At 37.7% G+C, this 24,229-nt stretch overlaps 1 protein-coding gene across 2 annotated transcripts; it reads right to left on the bottom strand.

The window, feature by feature from the left end:
• Positions 1–424: 424 nt before the first annotated feature.
• LOC149149442 (cyclin-U2-2-like) lies at positions 425–23,657 on the bottom strand. Of its 2 annotated transcripts, XM_089443574.1 has the most exons (5): positions 23,290–23,657; positions 22,869–23,147; positions 22,604–22,736; positions 22,252–22,392; positions 425–641 (listed from the first exon to the last, which is right to left on the bottom strand). In XM_089443574.1, the coding sequence occupies exons 2-4, from the start codon at positions 22,961–22,963 to the stop codon at positions 22,327–22,329; spliced, it is 294 nt and encodes a 97-aa protein (XP_089299700.1). In that variant the 5' UTR covers positions 22,964–23,147; positions 23,290–23,657; the 3' UTR covers positions 425–641; positions 22,252–22,326. The 2 variants fall into 2 exon arrangements, with proteins under 2 accessions (XP_089299700.1, XP_089299701.1); XM_089443575.1 differs by lacking the exon at positions 425–641 and having other exon boundaries at positions 22,344–22,392; positions 22,618–22,736.
• Positions 23,658–24,229: the final 572 nt, after the last annotated feature.

The following is a 24,229-nucleotide window of genomic DNA, read 5'->3' as shown; positions in this document are numbered from 1 at the left end:
CATACTAGGTGTTTCTTGACATTTATATATGATTTCATTCTACTTAAAGGATCTGATGGTACTTAAAGGATCTGATGGTAGCTTTATATTTTGTACTAGCCTGGGTTGATACCCTGGTTGTCCATGTGTTTATTGCTTTCTACTTTAAGCATTATGACAGTTTATGACATTTTAATTTTTGTGGCCCTGCCTGGCCAGTTTTGAATGGTTCAAGGTTTTTCTTTGAGGATATAGTTTGTGGCTCTCTCATGGCCCTTTCTTTGTAAAATATATGTATGTCTTTAGTATATTATTTAAAATATGAAGCATTTTATCAAGAAAGAAAAAATCAAGAAGTCATAATTTAACAAGAAAACAATCCAATTTCAACTCTAGTTGAAGTACAAAATGCTACCTATACCAATCATGTACAATAGGAGGAATACTTTGAAATGATTTTGACATTACAGAACAAGTTCATCAAACCAATCATAACAAAAAATTAAATAAATATCACTCAAGCCTTACAGGACAAGAGGACATATACCAACATAAAAAAATTTATAACCTTAACACAAACTGTATTATAATAGTACAACAAGTAGCCTCTCCAAGTTGCCTGGAGAAGTGTTGGGAATCTTCAGAGACTGCAGTTGCAGATTCTGCTAACATAGAAAATACACGAGCATGACTCTTCTCCATTTAGAGGTTTAAGCACAATAAAATATAAAGTGAAAGCAAAAAAATATATATAATAAACAAGATATTCAATAATGAAACACCAGAAACAAACTTTTGTGCTAGAGCACACCACTTTAAGAACAAGAGGAGGCACACAACTATAGGTGTTATAACCAAAAAGATGAGAGAGAACATTGCAAGAGCAAGCTTGAACCAAGGATTTGATCATGATGACATATCAAAAAAATTGTAACGTTCTACAAATTGGTCTTGGAAGTTATCTTAAAATTCTTACAAGTAGACCATATGTCTTGATACTTATTACTAGGTGCAGCAATTCCCTAGTTCAGCTTTCCATCTTCCCTGTAATTAATCCCAGTAGTGAACAATGAACACAAGCTGCATTTACCAAGTTGTAACTTGTAAATTATCAAAGTGGTGACTGGCACTCACTTTTATCAATTTGGAAATTAGCAAAGTCTAGTAGGAATCATATCGCAACACCCATTTTCAACATTGCACACTGCTTAGGCAAAACAAAGACAAGGAATGTGGCAAAAGTAAATACTAAGAACCCAACAGTAACATCAGTTGATATCATCAATTATGGTCCCAGCAACATAACAACATGCTACAGTAACCCTCATTTTTTGCCAAGATACTATAAACCCCCAATACAACTTGCCTACTTACCTCAAATGCAAACGGGGCCCAATTCAATCCCACCTAAAGCAGTCTAAAGTTTCATAAATAAAAATGGAGACTAGAATGAATTGAAAAAAGGAAGAAAAACACATTTACAACCAAACGCACCCTCCAAACATGAGAGTTTAATCATAAAAGGAACTACTCGGGATTTTCTACATTTACACTGCATTCTATGCATAAAGCTAGAGCTATTGGAAGTGGTATTTGTAGGAAGTGATTTTCCACTCACATTGGCACTCTCTTTTTCCCAGGGAAAATCTTGCAGGAAAATATTTGTACACAGAATCACTCATAAAAAGCCCACAGAATCACTCATAAAAAGCCCACAAACCTTAAGGAGGATGTGGTGCCTATAGGTTCTAGTGAAACCTCTCAATTTCTTTCTAATCGATGTTTTATCATTGAGAAAGCAGCCTCAATCCCTATTATTTCCCTCTGTCAAGAGGCCCTGGAACAAACGGAATTGTATTTGGACCTTGACTTAATATATGGGTCAAACGGGCTCTAGGCTCAACTATCAAACCTACAATAGACCTACAATGGAATTCCCAATCCTGGAAACTCCTCAATAGAAGCTTATATCCATCTTTTTTCTCATGGCATTTCATAGTAGAGTTTGCCTCTACATAGGAGCCAAACCTTGGTTATCAGGATATTATCTTATGCATGAAACCCTAAGTCCCCTCATTTGAGCTCTCTTCTAAATCTCTATCTTCCCAACCAGCCCTACATTTTTGAGATCCTAACTCCCTATCACCCATTGAAAACACTCTATGGAAAATTTATTTATGCTCCCCAAGAACTAATATTACAACCTATGCAAGGTTATTTGTCAAAATGGACCTCATAAAAGGTATAGAGTACTCTCTTTGAAGATTAGAGGCATCATATGAAAGCAAAAATTAAACTATGAAAATTTTACTTTTAAAGATCCCTCAAAGGAAGATAACTAGGTGAATAAACCTACAATTACCTAATATACCCACCTTCAAAGGGGGTATATGCAAGACAAAACATTGGACTAGAGCAAGAAAGGACGGAAGCATGCATGTCGATGATCTTGAAGAGTGAGAGTCAATCTGACCCAATAGAAGATGGAATTAAGTAGCAAGGAAAAAAAACAATAAGTATCTCTATATGTATCTTTGATAAGAAATGGGAAAGGTTATTGCTTTGATTGTTTAATTGAATTATAAATGTATAAAAGGTTTGGACTATATAGGGCCAACATGAAACTTGACAATCAATCAACAGATTTTAGGAGGATATGCAGAGCATGGTCTTGGGGATAAAGCTCTACTCGCATGAAACTCAGTTGCTCCATATTTGCCACCATTCTTGGTGTATGTTGTGGTATAGCAGCACTAGAACAATGCAAATTGGTACATGCCCACATGGTTAAATGTTGTTTATATGAGGAAGATGTGGTTTTAGGTAGCAGACTTATTAACATCTATGGAAAATGCAGAACACAGAGGATGCACGATGAATGTTTGAGAAAATGCTGGAAAGAAATGTCATTTTTGGGACTACGATGATCAATGGAGTTGGAAAGCATGAGCACGCAAATGAGGCTCTGCAACTTGGAGGAGACACATGCCTTCATCAATAAGTAGAACTAGGCACAAATGTGTGGGGAGCCTTGCTCAGTCCTTGTAGAGTCCACAACAACACCAAACTAGGAAATCTTGTTGCCCAACAAAAATGTTTGTGAAATCCCCAAAACAACAAAACATATGTCGCACTCTATGGCATGTATACTGCAGCTAGCATATGGGATAATGCAGTAAAGGTAATAAAAATGATTATATACAAAATTTAAAAATAAAAATAAAAAAAGAAACAACCATGGTGTAGCCAAATAGAAGTGAGTAACAAAGTGCATTCTTTTGTTGTGACATATCACATCCACAAACTCGAGACTTTCTATGTTGGATGTTATGGTTGGGCTGATAAAGGACACATTTATTTGCATAATATCTGCACATAAAGCAGTGAGTCACTAACATATTGTTCAAAGTTCAAACATGACCACCCATACCAGAGATGAGATAGCACCAAGCTCAATAAGTTTATTGTATGGAAACATTTCAGAACCAGTGACATCATGTGATCATGAAGTATTTTGGCAAAATCATCCATCCATAGAGTTTGGGCAGATAAACTTGATTCATTGGCATCTACATTTACAGGAAAAATCAGCAACATACTCCAAATACATACTTTTAAATGGCTTATTTTTGGAAAACATGAGCATAGATTTGCAACATACATGCTCAGTTGAAGCAAAGAAAGCACAAGACTTAAGGTTGTCACAAAGAAGCATGGAACTTGTTTCCAGTCCCAATGCCATCTTTGGACTCTAAACCAAACCCATAAGCAAAATATTTCTCTTTTGAAACAAAGACCAACTCCGAAATATTTATGTAAAACTTAAAACCTTCTTCCTTTTCAAGCATGAATGTTCCTTTCCTGCCTTCCATAAAGCCAAGTGACAACTTGTTGTATAGTTCAGGTCCTCTAGCCAACAACATTGATGTGTCTAAGTGAGATTTGAAACAAAGACCAACTCCGAAATATTTATGTAAAACTTAAAATCTTCTTCCTTTTCAAGCATGAATGTTCCTTTCCTGCCTTCCATAAATCCAAGTGACAACTTCTTGTATAGTTCAGGTCCTCTAGCCAACAACATTGATGTGTCTAAGTGAGATTAAGGACCTTCTATTGATTCTAGCTTTCAGCTAAAAGGAAACTCGACAAGTCTTTTTTGCAAGTCAACTTGAGTGATGGGATAGGCTTATTGAGTTAAGACTTGTGTTCAAACTCACTAATTTGCATCCAAACTTCACATGACTATATTACCAACGTAATGGGTAGTAGCAAGAGAGGTTGAAGTTTTTTTCATGATTTACCATTTTACTTAATGTTTTGAACTGCATGTGGGAGTTTTCAATTGTCAAAGGATTTGGAGTGCATTTGTAGAGCAAAGATGTATTTTCCGAAGGAAAAAAAAGGTTTCAACCATTTTGAGACCAAAAATTTGTTAGGCTGTGGTAAATAGATTTAGCATCAAAGGCTACTTTCTCTAAGAGTAATATTTTTTTCATTGAAGCCTTATGCACAGATAGATTCGGCATCAAAGGAGCCCTAGTATACAATATTGGAAAGACACTTATATTGAAATGTTATTGCAGCCCTGATAATGTAGTAAACTCCGTGATCAGGTCATGGTGGAGCTGTTGTTGCTTGGACTGGTAGAGTGGAGGATATATTGAAGCAGAGAACTTATGAACGCAGAAATAGATATGCAAATATTTATTAATAATTAGATAAATTACAGATGATGATGTTTACAATGGGTTGCCTGGCTTATATACCGCCATGGGCACCCTTTGGGAAAGGGCATGATCTTATGATCGTGCCCTTTCATCTAATTAAACCTAGAATTAAAAAATAACCTAAAATTAACTAATTTTTTTACATAACATTGCCTTCCTCTCGAAAGAATGCTTTGTCCTCAAAGCATGCGCAACGACGGATGTTGTTGACAAAATGCTTCATTCTCCCAAGAAACGTCTTCTTTGGGAAGTCCTTCCACTTGAGCAGATATTCCAAGATAATCAATGTCACACACTGTAAAAGGTTTTGGATTAATCTCTCAATTTCCGTTTTTTGGAGATGTGGATATCGGTATGGCTTGATGTTGACAAGGTCTGGCCCTGCTTTAACTTCTATTCTATGCTCAATTTCCCTACTAGGCGGCATCTTCATAGGTAGGTCTTGAATCTCTGGTGATTCTTCTCTGGTCATATTTGCAGATAACATTTCTAATTGGTGACATTGTATTGCATAAGCAGGTGCTCTTCTTCGACTCAGCTTCATCATCTGAGATGATGATACAGCATGATTTTCTGGTGCTTGGAATCCATGTAGTTTGTACTTCTGACCTCCCCATTTGAATTTTATAAATTGTACTTGATGGTTGGCGGCATAAGTACCTAAAGTTCGTAGCCATTGGATACCTAAGACTACATCTACTCCTCCTAACAGTACTGTGAAAAACGGAGACTCTAAACTGAAGTCTTGAATCTGCAATTTAACGTTATGACATTTTCCCACCTTTTCAATCTTCTTACCGTTAGCTATCATCACTTTCATGTTTGGTAAGGGAAATGAAAATATATTGAGTCTCTTTGCCACGGTTGCATCTAGAAAATTGTGTGTGCTTCCAGAGTCGACGAGAACCACTACGTTGTTCTTCTTTATGTGTCCTTTTAACTTTAAAGTCTGAGGTTGTGATATACCTGTCATAGCTGATAATGATACTTGTGGAATACTTCCATCATCTAGTTCTGGTGAGAATTCTGGGGCGTCTTCTGTGTCTTCTACGTCATAATCGTCACTGTTTGAATCATTGGTTGCTTCACAATTATATAGGTTCTTTGGTTCTTTTCCTTTAGCACATCTATGTTTGGGGTCCCACTTCTCACCACAGCGTTTACATTTACCCTCTTTTATCCTTTGCATTTCCACATTAGATTTTTCATCTTCACGACGATGTGGTGGAACATATCTTGTATTATTTGAGTCCACATACTGAGGTATCCTTCGTCTTGCATAAGCTTTTTCCGCTGTTGACCAAAATATTGGTTCGGATTTTTTTTCGGTTGTTTTTGCTTTTCGTCTTGCTACTTCTATAGATGTAATGTCATGCATCTCAAGTTCTGCTTGTAAATGGGTTTTGAGTCCTGAGATGTATGACTGAATTAGACGAGATTCTGATAACCCAGGTACTCGTGTTACTAAGGTCTCCCATTCTTGAGTGTATTCATCGACACTTCCTTTTTGTCGTAGTTTGATGAGTTTTGAAAAGAACTCTTCTTCCTTTACACCTTGGAATCTTTTAAAGAATGCATCTTTAAATTTCCTCCAGCTAATGACATGTGTTGTCTTTTTCCACCACATATACCAGTTATATGCTTCTCCCTCCATTTTCATGGATGCATGTCTGAGCTTTTCGTCATCGTCAGTGATGTCATATATTTCAAAGTATTCTTCTGCTTTATTTATCCATGCAACATTGTTTTTTTCGTTTCCATCGAATTTAGGCATCTCGACTTTTGCCCGTCGCTGGTATGTTGCTACTAGTTGAGCGAAAATAGGGTGTTGATTGGTAAAGTTATCCCAAAGTTGCTTGTTTGTAAAGGCTGTGTTACTCGTTTCTTGGTGCGATGTCACTGATTTTTTTGGGGATTCAACTTTGTCATGAGAGTATGTGGACTTAGTTGAATCTGACGAAAGGTGTTCTTGATTCTCTTCTCCTTCTTTTAGGAGTTGTTCGGGCGTACAATTCGACCTTTTACACAGAAATTTTAGCATTGTTAAGACCTCTTTGAAGTTTACGCCTGTTAGGTTCTTTGGTTCTTTTCCTTTAGCACATCTATGTTTGGGGTCCCACTTCTCACCACAGCGTTTACATTTACCCTCTTTTATCCTTTGCATTTCCACATTAGATTTTTCATCTTCACGACGATGTGGTGGAACATATCTTGTATTATTTGAGTCCACATACTGAGGTATCCTTCGTCTTGCATAAGCTTTTTCCGCTGTTGACCAAAATATTGGTTCGGATTTTTTTTCGGCTGTTTTTGCTTTTCGTCTTGCTACTTCTATAGATGTAATGTCATGCATCTCAAGTTCTGCTTGTAAATGGGTTTTGAGTCCTGAGATGTATGACTGAATTAGACGAGATTCTGATAACCCAGGTACTCGTGTTACTAAGGTCTCCCATTCTTGAGTGTATTCATCGACACTTCCTTTTTGTCGTAGTTTGATGAGTTTTGAAAAGAACTCTTCTTCCTTTACACCTTGGAATCTTTTAAAGAATGCATCTTTAAATTTCCTCCAGCTAATGACATGTGTTGTCTTTTTCCACCACATATACCAGTTATATGCTTCTCCCTCCATTTTCATGGATGCATGTCTGAGCTTTTCGTCATCGTCAGTGATGTCATATATTTCAAAGTATTCTTCTGCTTTATTTATCCATGCAACATTGTTTTTTTCGTTTCCATCGAATTTAGGCATCTCGACTTTTGCCCGTCGCTGGTATGTTGCTACTAGTTGAGCGAAAATAGGGTGTTGATTGGTAAAGTTATCCCAGAGTTGCTTGTTTGTAAAGGCTGTGTTACTCGCTTCTTGGTGGGGTGTCACTGATTTTTTTGGGGATTCAACTTTGTCATGAGAGTATGTGGACTTAGTTGAATCTGACGAAAGGTGTTCTTGATTCTCTTCTCCTTCTTTTAGGAGTTGTTCGGGCGTACAATTCGACCTTTTACACAGAACTTTTAGCATTGTTAAGACCTCTTTGAAGTTTACTCCTGTTAGGTTCTTTGGTTCTTTTCCTTTAGCACATCTATGTTTGGGGTCCCACTTCTCACCACAGCGTTTACATTTACCCTCTTTTATCCTTTGCATTTCCACATTAGATTTTTCATCTTCACGACGATGTGGTGGAACATATCTTGTATTATTTGAGTCCACATACTGAGGTATCCTTCGTCTTGCATAAGCTTTTTCCGCTGTTGACCAAAATATTGGTTCGGATTTTTTTTCGGCTGTTTTTGCTTTTCGTCTTGCTATTTCTATAGATGTAATGTCATGCATCTCAAGTTCTGCTTGTAAATGGGTTTTGAGTCCTGAGATGTATGACTGAATTAGACGAGATTCTGATAACCCAGGTACTCGTGTTACTAAGGTCTCCCATTCTTGAGTGTATTCATCGACACTTCCTTTTTGTCGTAGTTTGATGAGTTTTGAAAAGAACTCTTCTTCCTTTACACCTTGGAATCTTTTAAAGAATGCATCTTTAAATTTCCTCCAGCTAATGACATGTGTTGTCTTTTTCCACCACATATACCAGTTATATGCTTCTCCCTCCATTTTCATGGATGCATGTCTGAGCTTTTCGTCATCGTCAGTGATGTCATATATTTCAAAGTATTCTTCTGCTTTATTTATCCATGCAACATTGTTTTTTTCGTTTCCATCGAATTTAGGCATCTCGACTTTTGCCCGTCGCTGGTATGTTGCTACTAGTTGAGCGAAAATAGGGTGTTGATTGGTAAAGTTATCCCAGAGTTGCTTGTTTGTAAAGGCTGTGTTACTCGCTTCTTGGTGGGGTGTCACTGATTTTTTTGGGGATTCAACTTTGTCATGAGAGTATGTGGACTTAGTTGAATCTGACGAAAGGTGTTCTTGATTCTCTTCTCCTTCTTTTAGGAGTTGTTCGGGCGTACAATTCGACCTTTTACACAGAACTTTTAGCATTGTTAAGACCTCTTTGAAGTTTACTCCTGTTAGGTTCTTTGGTTCTTTTCCTTTAGCACATCTATGTTTGGGGTCCCACTTCTCACCACAGCGTTTACATTTACCCTCTTTTATCCTTTGCATTTCCACATTAGATTTTTCATCTTCACGACGATGTGGTGGAACATATCTTGTATTATTTGAGTCCACATACTGAGGTATCCTTCGTCTTGCATAAGCTTTTTCCGCTGTTGACCAAAATATTGGTTCGGATTTTTTTTCGGCTGTTTTTGCTTTTCGTCTTGCTACTTCTATAGATGTAATGTCATGCATCTCAAGTTCTGCTTGTAAATGGGTTTTGAGTCCTGAGATGTATGACTGAATTAGACGAGATTCTGATAACCCAGGTACTCGTGTTACTAAGGTCTCCCATTCTTGAGTGTATTCATCGACACTTCCTTTTTGTCGTAGTTTGATGAGTTTTGAAAAGAACTCTTCTTCCTTTACACCTTGGAATCTTTTAAAGAATGCATCTTTAAATTTCCTCCAGCTAATGACGTGTTGTCTTTTTCCACCACATATACCAGTTATATGCTTCTCCCTCCATTTTCATGGATGCATGTCTGAGCTTTTCGTCATCGTCAGTGATGTCATATATTTCAAAGAAGAACGTGTTGTCTTTTTCCACCACATATACCAGTTATATGCTTCTCCCTCCATTTTCATGGATGCATGTCTGAGCTTTTCGTCATCGTCAGTGATGTCATATATTTCAAAGTATTCTTCTGCTTTATTTATCCATGCAACATTGTTTTTTTCGTTTCCATCGAATTTAGGCATCTCGACTTTTGCCCGTCGCTGGTATGTTGCTACTGGTTGAGCGAAAATAGGGTGTTGATTGGTAAAGTTATCCCAGAGTTGCTTGTTTGTAAAGGCTGTGTTACTCGCTTCTTGGTGGGGTGTCACTGATTTTTTTGGGGATTCAACTTTGTCATGAGAGTCTGTGGACTTAGTTGAATCTGACGAAAGGTGTTCTTGATTCTCCTCTCCTTTTAGGAGTTGTTCAGGCGTACAATTCGACCTTTTACACAGAACTTTTAGCATTGTTAAGACCTCTTTGAAGTTTACTCCTGTTTGGACATGTTGACTTTCCATTTTTATCTCTATTCGATTTGTCGTATCTTCAAGATTTTTGATTTTGTCCGCTTGCTCCCCCAGCTTGCTCTCGACTTCATTTAATCTTTTACTGACCTCGTCGTGGTTGTTATTTATCTTATGCTCTACATCCAACAACCTTTTTTGGAAATCCGCCATTGTCATTGTCGACATTGAGCAGGTTTGCGGGGGCGTGTATTTATTTGCCAGCTAAAATATTTTTCCTCCCTCCTTTTTTTTTTAGCTAAAATAAATTTTATACATATAAATTTTAATTAATTAAAATAAATTTAATTAATTAAATTATATATATATATATATATATATATATATATAACTTTTTAATTAATTAAATTAATTTTAATATATATATAAAACTTATAACTGTATTATATATAACATAAAATATAATTATATATATATATATATATATTATATAATATATATAAATTAACGTTATATAAATGTTTATATATAAAATATAATTATATATATGTGTTATATATAATATATAAATTAACGTTTTAATAAATGTTTCATGTTATATATATACAAATAACTGTTATACGTTGTGTATATATTGGATAGTTCCGCTGAACGTCACGTTTGCAGATGGGGTCACCTCCGTTGACCGTTCAAAGGAAAATGAACATCAAACGGATATCACCGCAGATATTTTCGACGACAGCAGTGATAGGTCTTCCGGCGATTGCACAGCAGTTGGACAGCGGACGGTGGTCAGCAGAGTGGACCGATGGCAATTGCGTGAGGGAATTGGTAGCGGTGGTAGTGAGACGGCACACACAGAACAGTTGGATTAAGATGGATGTGGAAGGCTTTGACGGAACAGGAATGATGGCGGTGGTGTGGCAGCGGACCTATGACAGCGGTGGGTATGCAGATGCTTGATGTTGTACACAGCAACTGAGGCAGCGTAACACAGGACGGCAACGATCTTACTCGCTCCGATACCAGATGAAGCAGAGAACTTATGAACGCAGAAATAGATATGCAAATATTTATTAATAATTAGATAAATTACAGATGATGATGTTTACAATGGGTTGCCTGGCTTATATACCGCCATGGGCACCCTTTGGGAAAGGGCATGATCTTATGATCGTGCCCTTTCATCTAATTAAACATAGAATTAAAAAATAACCTAAAATTAACTAATTTTTTTTACATAACATATATTAAGCATAAAGCTGGGGAATTTATATTAGTTTAAACTTTATGTTATTACCAAAATACATGAGCAAGCCAAATTTAATGCTATTTATGAGATAGTTTCAAACATTTAATGATGAAGTTCCACATAACGGCTAGCATTATTCAGGGCATTTTTCCAGCATGTTTTTGTCTTGTATCTAGGCCAGAAAAGATTACAAATTGGGTTAAGAGATAGTTTCAAACATTTAATGATGAAGTTCCACATAACGGCTAGCATTATTCAGGGCATTTTTCCAGCATGTTTTTGTCTTGTATCTAGGCCAGAAAAGATTACAAATTGGGTTATGTTCATAGGCAAAGATTTAGGAATAGACCTTACAACCTATTTTTCCATCAGAACAAGTCATAGCTACAGGAAATGATCATACCATACTAGATAAGATACAATAATTATATTAATGGCCAATGAATGACCACAAGAGTAGGTCAATGAGACTCGATGTTTAAGGTAACATTGATGTGTCTAAGTGAGATTAAGGACCTTCTATTGATTCTAGCTTTTAGAAAGAAATGATCATACCATACTAGATAAGATACAATAATTATATTAATGGCCAATGAATGACCACAAGAGTAGGTCAATGAGACTCGATGTTTAAGGTAACATTGATGTGTCTAAGTGAGATTAAGGACCTTCTATTGATTCTAGCTTTTAGAAAGAAAGAAACTCAGACAATTTTTTTTCACAAGTCAACTTGAGTCATGGGATAGGCTTTTTGAGTTAACACTTGTGTTCAAATTCACTAAATTGCATCAAAACTTCACATGCCTATATTACCAACTTAATGGGTAGTAGCAAGATAGGTTGAAGTTTTTTCACCATTTACCATTTTACTTAATGTTTTGAACTGCATGTGGGAGTTTTTAGTTGTCAAAGGATTTGGAGTGCATTTGTAGATCAAAGATGTATCTTGCAGGCAAAAAAAAAGTTTCAACCGTTTTCAGACCAAAAGGTCAGATTTAGCACAAAGGCTACGTTCTCTAAGAGTAGTATATTTTTCATGGGAGCCATATACACAAATAGATTCAGCATCAAAGGAGCCTTCATATATAATATTAGAAGGACACTTATATTGGAATGTTGTTGCAGCCCTGATAATGTTACTAGAAATATTATAAACTCCATGATCAGGTCATAGTGGAGTTGTTGTTGCTTGGACTTGACCTGAGTGAAGGAAATATTAAGCATAAAGCTGGGAAGTTTATATCAGTTTATGTTATTACCAAAATACATGAGCAAGCCAAATTTAATGTTATTTATGAGATAGTTTCAAACATTTTATGATGAAGTTCCACATAACAGCTAGCATTTACGAAATTCAAGGCATTTTTCCAGCATGTTTGTAGTATTGTATTTAGGCCAGAAATGATTACAAATTGGGTTATCTTCATAGGCAAAGATTTAGGAATAGACCTTACAACCTATTTTTCCATCAGAACAAGTGATAGCTACAGGAAATGATCATACCATACTAGATAAGATACAATAATTATATTAATGGCCAATGAATGACCACAAGAGTAGGTCAATGAGACTCAATGTGTAAGGTAACATTGATGTGTCTAAGTGAGATTAAGGACCTTCTATTCATTCTAGCTTTCAGCTAAAAAGAAACTCTGACAAGTTTTTTTCGCAAGTCAACTTGAGTCATGGGATAGGCTTATTGAGTTAACACTTGTGTTCAAATTCACTAAATTGCATCAAAACTTCACATGCCTATATTACCAATTTAATGGGTAGTGGCAAGATAGGTTGAATTTTTTTCACCATTTACCATTTTACTTAATGTTTTGAACTGCATGTGGGAGCTTCCAATTGTCAAAGGATTTGGAGTACATTTGTAGAGCAAAAATGTATTTTGCGGGAAAAAAAAAAGATTCAACCATTTTGAGACCAAAAGGTTGTTAGGATGTAGTAAATAGATTTAGCATCAAAGGCCAGATTCTCTAAGAGTAATATTTTTTTCATTGAAGCCATATACACAGATAGAATCAGCATCAAAGGAGCCCTAGTATACAATATTGGAAGGACGGTTATATTGAAATGTTGTTGCAACCTTGATAATGTTACTACAAATATTATAAACTCCATGATCAGGTAAAGGTGGAGTTGTTGTTGGTTGGACTTGCAGAATGGAGGATATATTAAGCATAAAGCTAAGAAATTTATATCAGCTTATGTTATTACCAAAATACATGAGCAAGCCAAAATTAATGCTATTTATGAGATATTTTCAAACATTTTATGATGAAGTTCCACATAACGGCTAGCATTTACGAAATTCAAGGCAGTTTTCCAGCATGTTTGTATTTTTGTATCTAGGCCAGAAATGATTACAGATTGGGTTATCTTCATAGGCAAAGATTTAGGAATAGACCTTACAACCTATTTTTCCATCAGAACAAGTGATAGCTGTTAAAATTGGCAGCATAATTGGCGTACCAGTTGTACATTGGTGCAGCAATGGCACATAGGAGCAGCAATACATAGCACAATGTACAGTGCAGCATAGTGCACATAATAATAGTGATGGTAAAGCATGATGCAACATGGGACAGCTGCAAGCATGAAGAATCATGAACAACAGCAGCATGGTAAAGCATGGACAGCAGCAAGTACAGTGCTGCAAGTACATTGTGACAACCAGGGGGGGATTCAACTGTACGAAGGGTTTCCCCACATTGGGGTTTTTCCCTGGATAGCGCAACATCTTGTGTCCTCTTGTCTTGGCTTGTCTTCTGCAATTTATATTTATGTTCTATCTGCAGTTTACTTTAATGTTGATGTGATTGCTAATCTGGAAAAGATATTGAGCTAACTATGAAAATTGAAATAAATTGCTGTAGCATAGAACATACCTAAAATTAACATGGTATCAGAGCTGAGGTGAAGACAAATCCCATGAAGAATATTATCAGAATGGCGCAGCGGAAGTTTCTAATGGCCTACCTGAAGATCACTTCTATGGGAAGTCTAGATCTAAAGGTGGAAGGAAAGGCAGATGCCTTGGTTGAAATAAGTTCGGCCATTATGCGAAGAAGTGTCCGACTAGCAGGGACACATCACTTGATGATGATAACAATCATTCCAGGGACATCTTCAATGATCAGAGGAATAACAAGTAATGCAGGTCATCAAGGAAACGACTGACTCTTCAGAGAAAACTAGGAACCCCAGAAGGGTGCCCTCTCTCTAACTTGGTAGAGATGGAAACATTCGTAGGATTATACTTGGAGCCGATGCCACCTATCCCAGAAAGGGTGTTACCCCTCAATTGAATGAGGGTAACTCGATTCATTTACAGAATCTCTTTTATGTACTTGATCGCAAGAAGAACCTGATGTCCATTTCGGCAATGGAAGTCAAAGGTTTCAGGGTGGCATTCATCGATGGAAAGGTACGTGTATGAAAATGAAATTTTCTAAGATGTTTTTCTCATGGGTTCAAGGTTGGCAATTTGTATCAAGTTGCAGGATGGTCCATTGGGGACCATGTCAATTGACACATCTCATCTATAGCACCGGAAGTCTATTATGGGACCCTACCTAATGCGAGTCGGATGGTGACTCTGATGCCTGAATTCAAAAGGAGCATGAAGGTACATGTCTGAGATGTACCGAAGGAAAATCTTACAAAGGGACCATTCCCCTCATGTAGCAGGTTCACAGGCTTGGAACAACCCGAGGGGTTTGAGATTCATCGAGAATCTCATGTATGCAAGTGGAAGAAAGCCCTCTATGGCTTGAAGCAAATCACCCCGGGTTTGATATGAGAGGATTGATAGCTTTCAAATGAAGCTGAGATTCACTAAGAGTGAAGCTGATCTGAACCGTTGTTTGAAGGTTGTGGACGATAGACCTCTCATACCAACACCTTCTAAGAACGACCTATTTCTAATAGGTGCAGACCCTCTCACTTGCAGAAGTAAGAGGGAGTTGGTTTCCGAATGTGGAATGGTAAACTGCAATCTTGTGACTACCTCGAGGATCTTAACTTTCAGAAATTATATGGTGATGATGCCAGACCAGATTTGGGAAATGCCTAAGTTTCATAAACTCATTTGCATTGATGTTCTTGGTGAACTTTCGTCCGGATATATGTTTTGCATGGTGAGCCTATATTTGGTTAAGCCTCATTGGATTGGTGCCAAGAATCCTCTGAGATATCTTCGGGGCACAATCTCTCATGGATTGAGATACACTGCCGGAAATATGAAGCTGCATGATTATTCGAATGTTGACTGGACAGGGAATGTGGAGTATCACTAGAGCACTTCTCAGTGCTAGTTCTCTTTAGATTCTGCCTCGATATCATGGATGAGCTGGAAGAAGAAGTTGGTTGCTATAAGCACCGTCGAGACCGAATACATAGCTACAAGTATGATCTCGTGTGAAGCTGCCTGGTTGCGAAGCTCTTCAGTGAATTGTTTGTACACATGATGAATACCACTGTGATTCTCTATGACAACCAAGGGGGATTCGATTGTTGAGGAATCCCATATTCGATGATTGCTCCAGCAGATAGACATCAGATACTACCTTATCTAGGATATGGTAAGTCGATGAGCGAGGAGGCTCCATCATATTGAGACTGATGTACAGGTCGTAGAACATTTTGTGAAAGCCCTGGGGAAAGGTCAAATCTGTGACTTTCCCGAACGACTTGGAGTCATTGAGAAAAGGGTCCTGCATGTTGCATGCATTGAGCTCTGGGAGCTTTGGGGGGCTTGGGGTACTTCCTGGAGCAACACACAACCATAAGGCGACTCACCCTCCCATAATGGTGTGTTGTGTACAGGGTGAATGGCTCAACCTTCCCTTGTGATACCCCGTGGCGACTTTGGAACAAGATGATTAGTTCTCCTATGGGAGAGGATGATTAGTTCTCCTGTTGAGGCATCCTACCCATGCAGTCTGGGACTCATGGGAAGTACCTCTCATCTGATCAATGAGCAAGGAAATGGGGTTAGGGACCATAGTAGTACTATCGATGGACGCATCATTGTATCTACCGTACTCCCTATGCTAGGATGACCTCCATTTATCTGGGATCAGCATGAGTGATTTGAGACGGTCTCTTGTGATATTGATCTAGGATCAATAAAACTGACTTCGGGTCAGTAAGAGTGATATGACACACTCTCTTTAGATGAAACTGACTTTGGGTCAGTAGAGAATGGTATGAGACATTCTCGATCAATTCTTCTTCTTCATGGTTCAACAGAGCAGAGCAGTGCAGGGGACTGATGGAAGAGATAGTACAGTCGGACATATGGATCAACGGATGGAGTTCTCCCTAGTTGAGAGGGAGTGTTAAGATTGGCAACTAGGGACAAACTCCATGTGGGTCATCTTATTAATGGCAGCTGATATTTTTCATGGATCCCTCTCATCGAGAGGCGTAGGATTGATCTAAAGATCATCCGATTCCGATAAGTATTCATGGAGATATGAATTTAAATTTTATTTGTGTTATGGGACAATTTGTCAAGGTCGGCCAGCAACCAAACAAACCCCACTTGTACTCAACATTTTAGTATAAATAGAGGTGGCCTTCAAGTCATTTCTACACACTCACTTGGGATCTCTTCCTCTCTACTTGTCTTTGGGTTTAGTAGGAGGAGAGATCCTAAGGGATAATGCTGCCCTGATCAGTGATGGAGAAAGGATCTACGCTGCCCTAATAGAGATCTATGCTACCCTAATGAAGAAGCCCTAAACGCAAAAAGGAAGGTAGATCTAGAATGGTGAAGGAAGCCTACCTAAACGCAGCAAGGAAAGATCTAATTGCTGGTCTAGAAGAGACCCTATCTGTTGTCCTAAAAGGCACTTATACGCAACCTTAAGGAGAGAGACCTATACGCTGATCACAAAAGCCCTAGCCGCAGTCTTGAAGGAGATCTGGCCGCAGATCTAAGAAGCCCTAGCCATAGTCAACAAGAGTTCTAATGCGCAACAAGAAAAGACCCTAATCCGCAACAAAGAGGGAGCCCTATACGCAGCTAAGAAGAGACCCTAAACCACAGCAAAAGAAGACCTAGCCACATATCAAAGGAGCCCCAATGCAACAAGTAGAAGCATGTTTATAGCGTGAAAGAATTCGAGTTGCTGTAGGTGACAGCGCAGCAATAGAAGCTGTTCTAGGCATGTTTTGAGGATTGTTTACAAGATAGGGAGCCACAGTCAAGAGGTGAGGCTGTGCGTTAAAGAAGTCTGCACTCAAGTCTAAGAACAGATCAATGTAGCGCTGAATTGTGTATGCGATTTATATTGCGTTTGGGTGTTGCCAAGAGCAGTCAACTAAGCTGAGATCTTCAGGGAGGAAACTGTGTTGTTTGAGTGTCATTTGGGCAGACCAAAATCTACAGCTAGTTGTTGTGCTAGGCCGCAGGCCATAGCACACAGCTAGAGGTTGTGATAAAAGCAGTCTAGGGTGGACAAGACCTTTGGAAGGCATCTTGGCATAAGGGTCTCCAAGTTAAACCGTTGTTCTAAAAGGACTTATCTCCTGACTGTGTGGTAGACTACAAGTCATGCCCTAACCTGAACATAGTCATAACAGCAATAGTAATTGGCATAGTAGTTGTACATTGATGCAGCGATGGCACATAGGAGCAACAATACATAGCACAATGTACAGTGCAGCATAGTGCGCATAATAATAGTGATGGTAAAGCATGATGCAACATGGGATAGCTACAAGCATGAAGAATCATGAACAGTAGTAGCATGGTAAAGCATGGACAGCAACAAGTACAGTGTTGCAAGTACATTGGGACAGCAGTAAGCATGCTGTAGCAGTGACACTACGTACAGCAATTTTAAACACTGGGTCAGCAGCAGCATGAGGTCCAGCATTGTGATGATGGGTGCAGCATGATGACGAGATGTGTCACTATGAGAGGTGAAGGAGTCACCTTGGAGAATCAGTTGAAGCAGCATGTCTTCAACTGATCTCATGTACATCATCTTAGGAGATGATCTATGCTCTTATCTAGATAAGTCAAAGTGTTCACTTCTGTTGTAAATGTACTATCTCTCTATCTCTCTCTCTGCTAAACTATTGAAGAACATATAAGAAGAATTGACGAAGGGTTTCCCCACATTGGGGTTTGTCCCTAGCTAGCGCCACATCTTGTGTCCTCTTGTCTTGACTTGTCTTTTGCGATTTATATTTATGTTCTGTCTGCAATTTACTTTAATGCTGATGTGATTGCTAATCTGGAAAAGATATTGAACTAACTGTGAAAATTGAAATAAATTGCTCTAGCATAGAACATACCTAAAATTAACAATAGCTGCAGGAAATGATCATACCATACTAGATAAGATACAATAATTATATTATTGGCCAACGAATGACTACAAGAGTAGGTCACTGAGACTCAATGTGTAATGTAACATTGATGTGTCTAAGTGAGATTAAGGACCTTTTATTGATTCTAGCTTTCAGCTAAAAAGAAACTCGACAAGTTTTTTTCTAGCAAGTCAACTTGAGTCATGGGATAAGCTTATTGAGTTAACACTTGTGTTCAATTTCACTAAATTGCATCAAAACTTCACGTGCCTATATTACCAACTTAATGGGTAGTAGCAAGATAGGTTGAAGTTTTTTCACCATTTACCATTTTACTTAATGTTTTGAACAGCATGTAGGAGTTTCCAATTGTCAAAAGGATTTGGAGTGGCATTTGTAGAGCAAAGATGTATTTTGCAGGAAAAAAGAAAAGTTTCAACCATTTTTAGACCAAAAGGTTGCTAGGATATGGTAAATAGATTTAGCATCAAAGGCTATGTTCTCTAAGAGTAGTATATTTTTCATTGGAGCCATATACACAGTTAGATTCAGCATCAAAGGAGCCCTAGTATATAATATTAGAAGGACACTTATATTGAAATGTTGTTGCAGCCTGATAATGTTACTAGAAATATTATAAACTCCATGATCAGGTCATAGTGGAGTTGTTGTGGCTTGGACTTGACCTGAGTGAAGGAAATATTAAGCATAAAGTTGGGAAGTTTATATAAGTTTATGTTATTACCAAAATACATGAGCAAGCCAAATTTAATGTTATTTATGAGATAGTTTCAAACATTTTATAATGAAGTTCCAAATAACGGCTAACATTTACGAAATTCAAGGCATTTTTCCAACATGTTTGTAGTCTTGTATTTAGGCCAGAAATGATTACAAATTGGGTTCTTTTCATAGGGAAAGCTTTAGGAGTAGACCTTACGAGCTACAGGAAATGATCATACCATACTAGATAAGGTCAGTGTTTTAAAAACTGACCGGTCTGAACTGGTAACTGATCAAACCGGCCGGTTAGCAAGCCCACCGAGTCAAACCGGCTTAAAAACCCGGTTTACCTCCTCATGTCGCCTTTTTTTTGCCCTAACCGGTTGGTTTAGGACAGAACCGGCCGATTTGTGGTCAAACCGACCGGTTTTGTCCCAAACCGACCGGTTTTGTCCCAAACCGACCGGTTTATTGCCGGGGCAACTATAACCCCCACAAAATGCATTTTTGTGAGTTTTGAAGCTGGTATGAGGGAAATTTGGGATTGATTTCAACTTTTCCTCCAAAAATAGTCCCTCCAAGAAAAACATGCCTACCCTCTCATTTTCCTCACACATGTCAACCCTAACAATATTGGCAATTAATGGTAATGTTAAATTCTTAAAGTAGAAGGATGAAAATGAAAATTAAAGGATTTTCATTTTCATCCTTTTATTTAAATTTTTAACATTACCATGAAATGACTCAGGATGTTTGAGAGTGGTTTTGACCTCGTTGGATTTCATATGCAGAAACTAGAATTTTAGATTTCACTCAAAATTCAACAGACGTAATGGTTTTCAGGATTTCATGGTTTGGGGGTTTGCAATGTTTCCATTTGATTCTATCATGCATGGGGGTATGAGATTGGCATTTGATCAAGAGCATGAAGCCCTTTAAGAACCTTGATTGTGGTGGCATTGATTGTTGAACTTTGTTCATGTTGGTGGTACTGATTGTTGAACTCCTCTACCATGGCCTTAACAAGAATGCACCCCTCACTCAAAGGAAAACAACTGGTTAGGCATGCTTCTACCACATTATAAGGTTGAGGAAATGAACCCTTCACTCAAACCAAAATCATTGGTTAGGCATGTTAAACCTTTTCAATTTCCATCATGTTATAAGGTTGAGCAATCCAAGTCTAAAGACTTTGAGCTAGATGATGTTCATGTATCTCTTGTTGATGATGTTTATGTATTTCTAGTAGCGTTGAATCAATGATGAGTTTCATGACTGACCATGTTGATCAATGATTGTAGTTTTGATGTCTATTTTTGCTACTACTAAAGTTGCAGAGGAGTTTTAAGAGTCCTCAAACTCGGAGGCAGATTATTTATGTAGCTCATGTTGATGATCTCTTGTCTAGTAGTGGTGATGAGTTTGATGATCGATCATGATGAGGAGTGATCATGTTGTTGATCACTGATATGTAGACTTGTAGTAGTTCAGTGACCCCATAGCTTAGAGCATTGTTTTCGGACTCTAGAGGCCATTTAGAGCCTCATTGATTATGTATTTCGTCGCAGATATGTATTGCACTCAATGCCATTTTGATATATTCACCTTTACATGGTATATAGATGAGCAAACCTTGCATATTTTGTTTCTATTGGCTTGGAATCACGGTTTTAAATCTTAAAAATAGTTTTTTTCATTAAAAATTAATTATTTAATGTATTTTTTTAAACCGGTCGATTCGACCAATTCTGGTTCGAAACCCGGTTCATTAGGTGGACTGGTCTGGTCAACGGTTCCGGTTTTTAAAACATTGGATAAGATACAATAATTATATTAATGGCTAATGAATGACCACAAGAGTAGGTCAATGAGACTCAATGCGTAAGGTAACATTGATGTGCCTAAGTGAGATTAAGGACCTTCTATTGATTCTAGCTTTCAGCGAAAAAGAAATTCGCAAGTCAACTTGAGTCGTGGGATAGGCTTATTGAGTTAAAACTTGGGTTCAAATTCACTAAATTGCATCAAAACTTCACATGCGTATATTACCAACTTAATGGGTAGTGGCAAGATAGGTTGAATTTTTTTCACCATATACCATTTTACTTAATGTTTTGAAATGCATGTGGGAGTTTTCAATTGTCAAAGGATTTCGGGTGCATTTGTAAAGCAAAAATGTATTTTGCGAGAAAAAAAAGTTTCAACCATTTTGAGACCAAAAAGTTGCTAGGATGTGGTAAATAGATTTAGCATCAAAGGCTAGGTTCTCTAAGAGTAGTATATTTTTCATTGGATCCATATACACAGATAGATTCAACATTAAAGGAGCCCTAGTATATAACATTAGAAGGACGCTTATATCGAAATGTTGTTGCAGCCCTGGTAATGTTACTAGAAATATTATAAACCCCATCATTAGGTCATGGTGGAGTTGTTGTTGCTTGGACTTGCAGAGTGAAGGATATATTAAGCATAAACTGGGAAGTTTACATCAGTTTATGTTATTACCAAAATACATGAGCAAGCCAAATTTAATGTTATTTATGAGATAGTTTCAAACATTTTATGATGAAGTTCCACGGCTAGCATTTATGAAATTCAAGGCATTTTTCCAGCATGTTTGTAGTCTTGTATCTAGGCCAGAAATGATTACAAATTGGGTTATCTTCATAGGCAAAGATTTAGGAATAGACCTTACAACCTATTTTTCCATCAGAACAAGTGATAGCTACAGGAAATGATCATACTATACCAGATACGATACGATAATTATATGAATGGCCAATGAATGACCACAAGGGTAGGTCAATGGAACTCAATGTGTAAGGTAACTCCAGAGGAGTCCTTAAGATACGTCTTACAAAAAAAATTAAAAAAAAATGGAACAGTTGATGCAACACAAAAGCTTGCCATCAACATGTCAAAATATGGGAAAGAAGAGTTACAGAGTTGGCCTCTAAGTTTGGCAACAACTCAATTCTACTATACTTGATTATCTATCATGATTCATGAACTCACTTCAGGGAGTCGTTATTTCATGTCAGCATACTCAATGCTTCTAAAATAGAAGAAACAATTCAAAATTCACTCTCAAACCTTAAAACATTATTAAGCAAATGCATTTAAGGGATCATAACAAATTCAAGGTAGTTGACAATTGAACTTACCTTTGGACCATCTGTACCATCTTCACTACACTGTCTGGATCTTTTACCGCAGCAGTGATATGGACATTGGATCTCTTACAGCCTCCCTTCGCTGGACAAATTCAACAGAAGACTTCCCACAGACCAACCACTATCCCGAACCTGAAAAGCAAACCGCTGGGTCATCTGAATACTATCCCAGGCCTGGAAAACAAACCGCTGGGTTATCTGTTCTAAGTTTGAGTTGGGTTTCTATTTCTAGATGCAATACAGTTATGGAAGTGCAGTGAAAGGATTTTGAAATTAGAGTAAAAGGATTATTTCAGAATTTAGGTCCTAAATATCAACAATGCAGTGAAATAGCCTATAAAACCTGCACAAACACACCGTCGAACGTGCGGTATTGGGAGGCAAAGAGGTGGGGTTGTAAGAATTCCATCTCCATTCTATTTATTTCTCCATTGCTCGCGCCTCCTACTCTCGCGTAATACGAATTCCTATAATTTCTGTTCACAAAATCAAAACCGATATTAAAATCTTAAGACCGATGAAAATAACGGGATTTATAAAAACTGCTGAAAACCGGAAATAGAGAACGTAGATGGTAATTAAAGTATTGAATTCAAGAATTCGCTTACAGGTCTTCGAGGAACATGACGGAAGTGATGAGCAGCCGAAGGACGTTCGCAGACGTATTGCGGATGGAATTGAATGAGGCGGTCGATGTAAGCATAGGTTAACATACTTCAAAATCCTCCCCAGTGCTTTCTAGATGCCACTCTATAGAGAGGTCTGGCACCTGCACACCGTAGAACACGCGGTATTGGGAGGCAAAGAGGTGGGGCTGTAAGAAATCCATCTCCATTCTATTTATTTCTTCGCTGCTCACGCCTCCTACCCTCGCGTAATACGAATTCCTATCATTTTTGTTCACAAAATCAAAACCGATATTAAAATCTAGAGACTGATGAAACTAATGGGATTTATAAAAACTGCTGAAAAACAGGAAATAGAGAACGTAGATGGTAATTAAAGTATTGAATTCGAGAATTCGCTTACAGGTCTTCGAGGAACTTGGAGGCGACCATGACGGTGGGGATGAGCAGCCTGTGGACGTCCACAGACGCAATGCAGAATTGCTGATGTAATTGAATGAGGCAGTCGATGTCGCCCTATACAGAGAAGTCTGGCACCTGCCTCTCCTCTGTAACATTCCCTTTAGATGTCGCCCTATATAGAGATGTCTGGCACCTGCCTCTCCTCTGTAACAGTCCCTTTAGATGTCGCCCTATATAGAGATGTCTGGCTCCTGCCTCTCCTCTGTAACATCCCCTTTAGAGCAGCATTTGACTTATTTACAAAGATATATGGAATGCTAAGGGTACTGCCCTGCTAGCGAAGATGGTGGAGTTCTGGACAACTCCAAGTGGAGCGGTCCTCCTGTGTCCGAATCCCTTCCTTAAGTGGCATAAAAGCCAAAGGTTGAAAGTAACAGCGGTGGATGCATGTTTTAGCGCACAACAAAAGCAACACCTGTTCCAAATGTGGCAGATCACGATAAAACAGAACTAAAACATAACTAAAAAGTCGACAAAATGCAAATTTAGAACTTCAATTTAATCCCATCTTTTAATCAGATCTTTTAAGTAATTATTAATATTTTAAGTAAAGATTAATTTTTAAACTTTAACTTAATCCCATCTTTTAATCTGATCTTTTAAGTCATCACTAATATTTTAATACAATCTTTTAAGCAAAGATTAATTTTTAACGCACAGCAAAAGCAACCATATGTGCCATTAAACAGAACTAAAAAGCTCGACAAAATTTAAATTTACAACTTAAATTTAATTTCATCTTTTAATCTCGTTTTTAAGTAATCATTAACATTTTAAAACAATCTTTTAAGTAAAGATTGATATTTTGAATTTATGGTGTTTTTGTTATTTTTGTTTGATGGAGAAACGTGTCAAGGGGTGTCTACTTGCTAACATTTGTA

Source organism: Pinus tabuliformis, chromosome 9 (assembly GCF_031772625.1).
Source record: "Pinus tabuliformis cultivar Carrire ecotype Pingquan chromosome 9, CPIR1, whole genome shotgun sequence".
NCBI lineage: Eukaryota > Viridiplantae > Streptophyta > Pinopsida > Pinales > Pinaceae > Pinus > Pinus tabuliformis.
The sequence above is the reverse complement of the archived record's forward strand: the minus strand, read 5'-3'. Positions and strand labels throughout refer to the sequence as shown.

Bases quoted from the DNA above. Each gene is read 5' to 3' on its own strand.
- LOC149149442 (XM_089443574.1), bottom strand. From the start codon at position 22,963: ATGCTTACATCGACCGCCTCATTCAATTCCATCCGCAATACGTCTGCG. The intron at 22,737-22,868 runs GTAAGCGAATTC...TTTTGTGAACAG, and splicing joins GTCATGTTCCTCGAAGACCT to AAATTATAGGAATTCGTATT. The intron at 22,393-22,603 runs GTTTTATAGGCT...TTTGCTTTTCAG, and splicing joins TCGACGGTGTGTTTGTGCAG to GTTCGGGATAGTGGTTGGTC.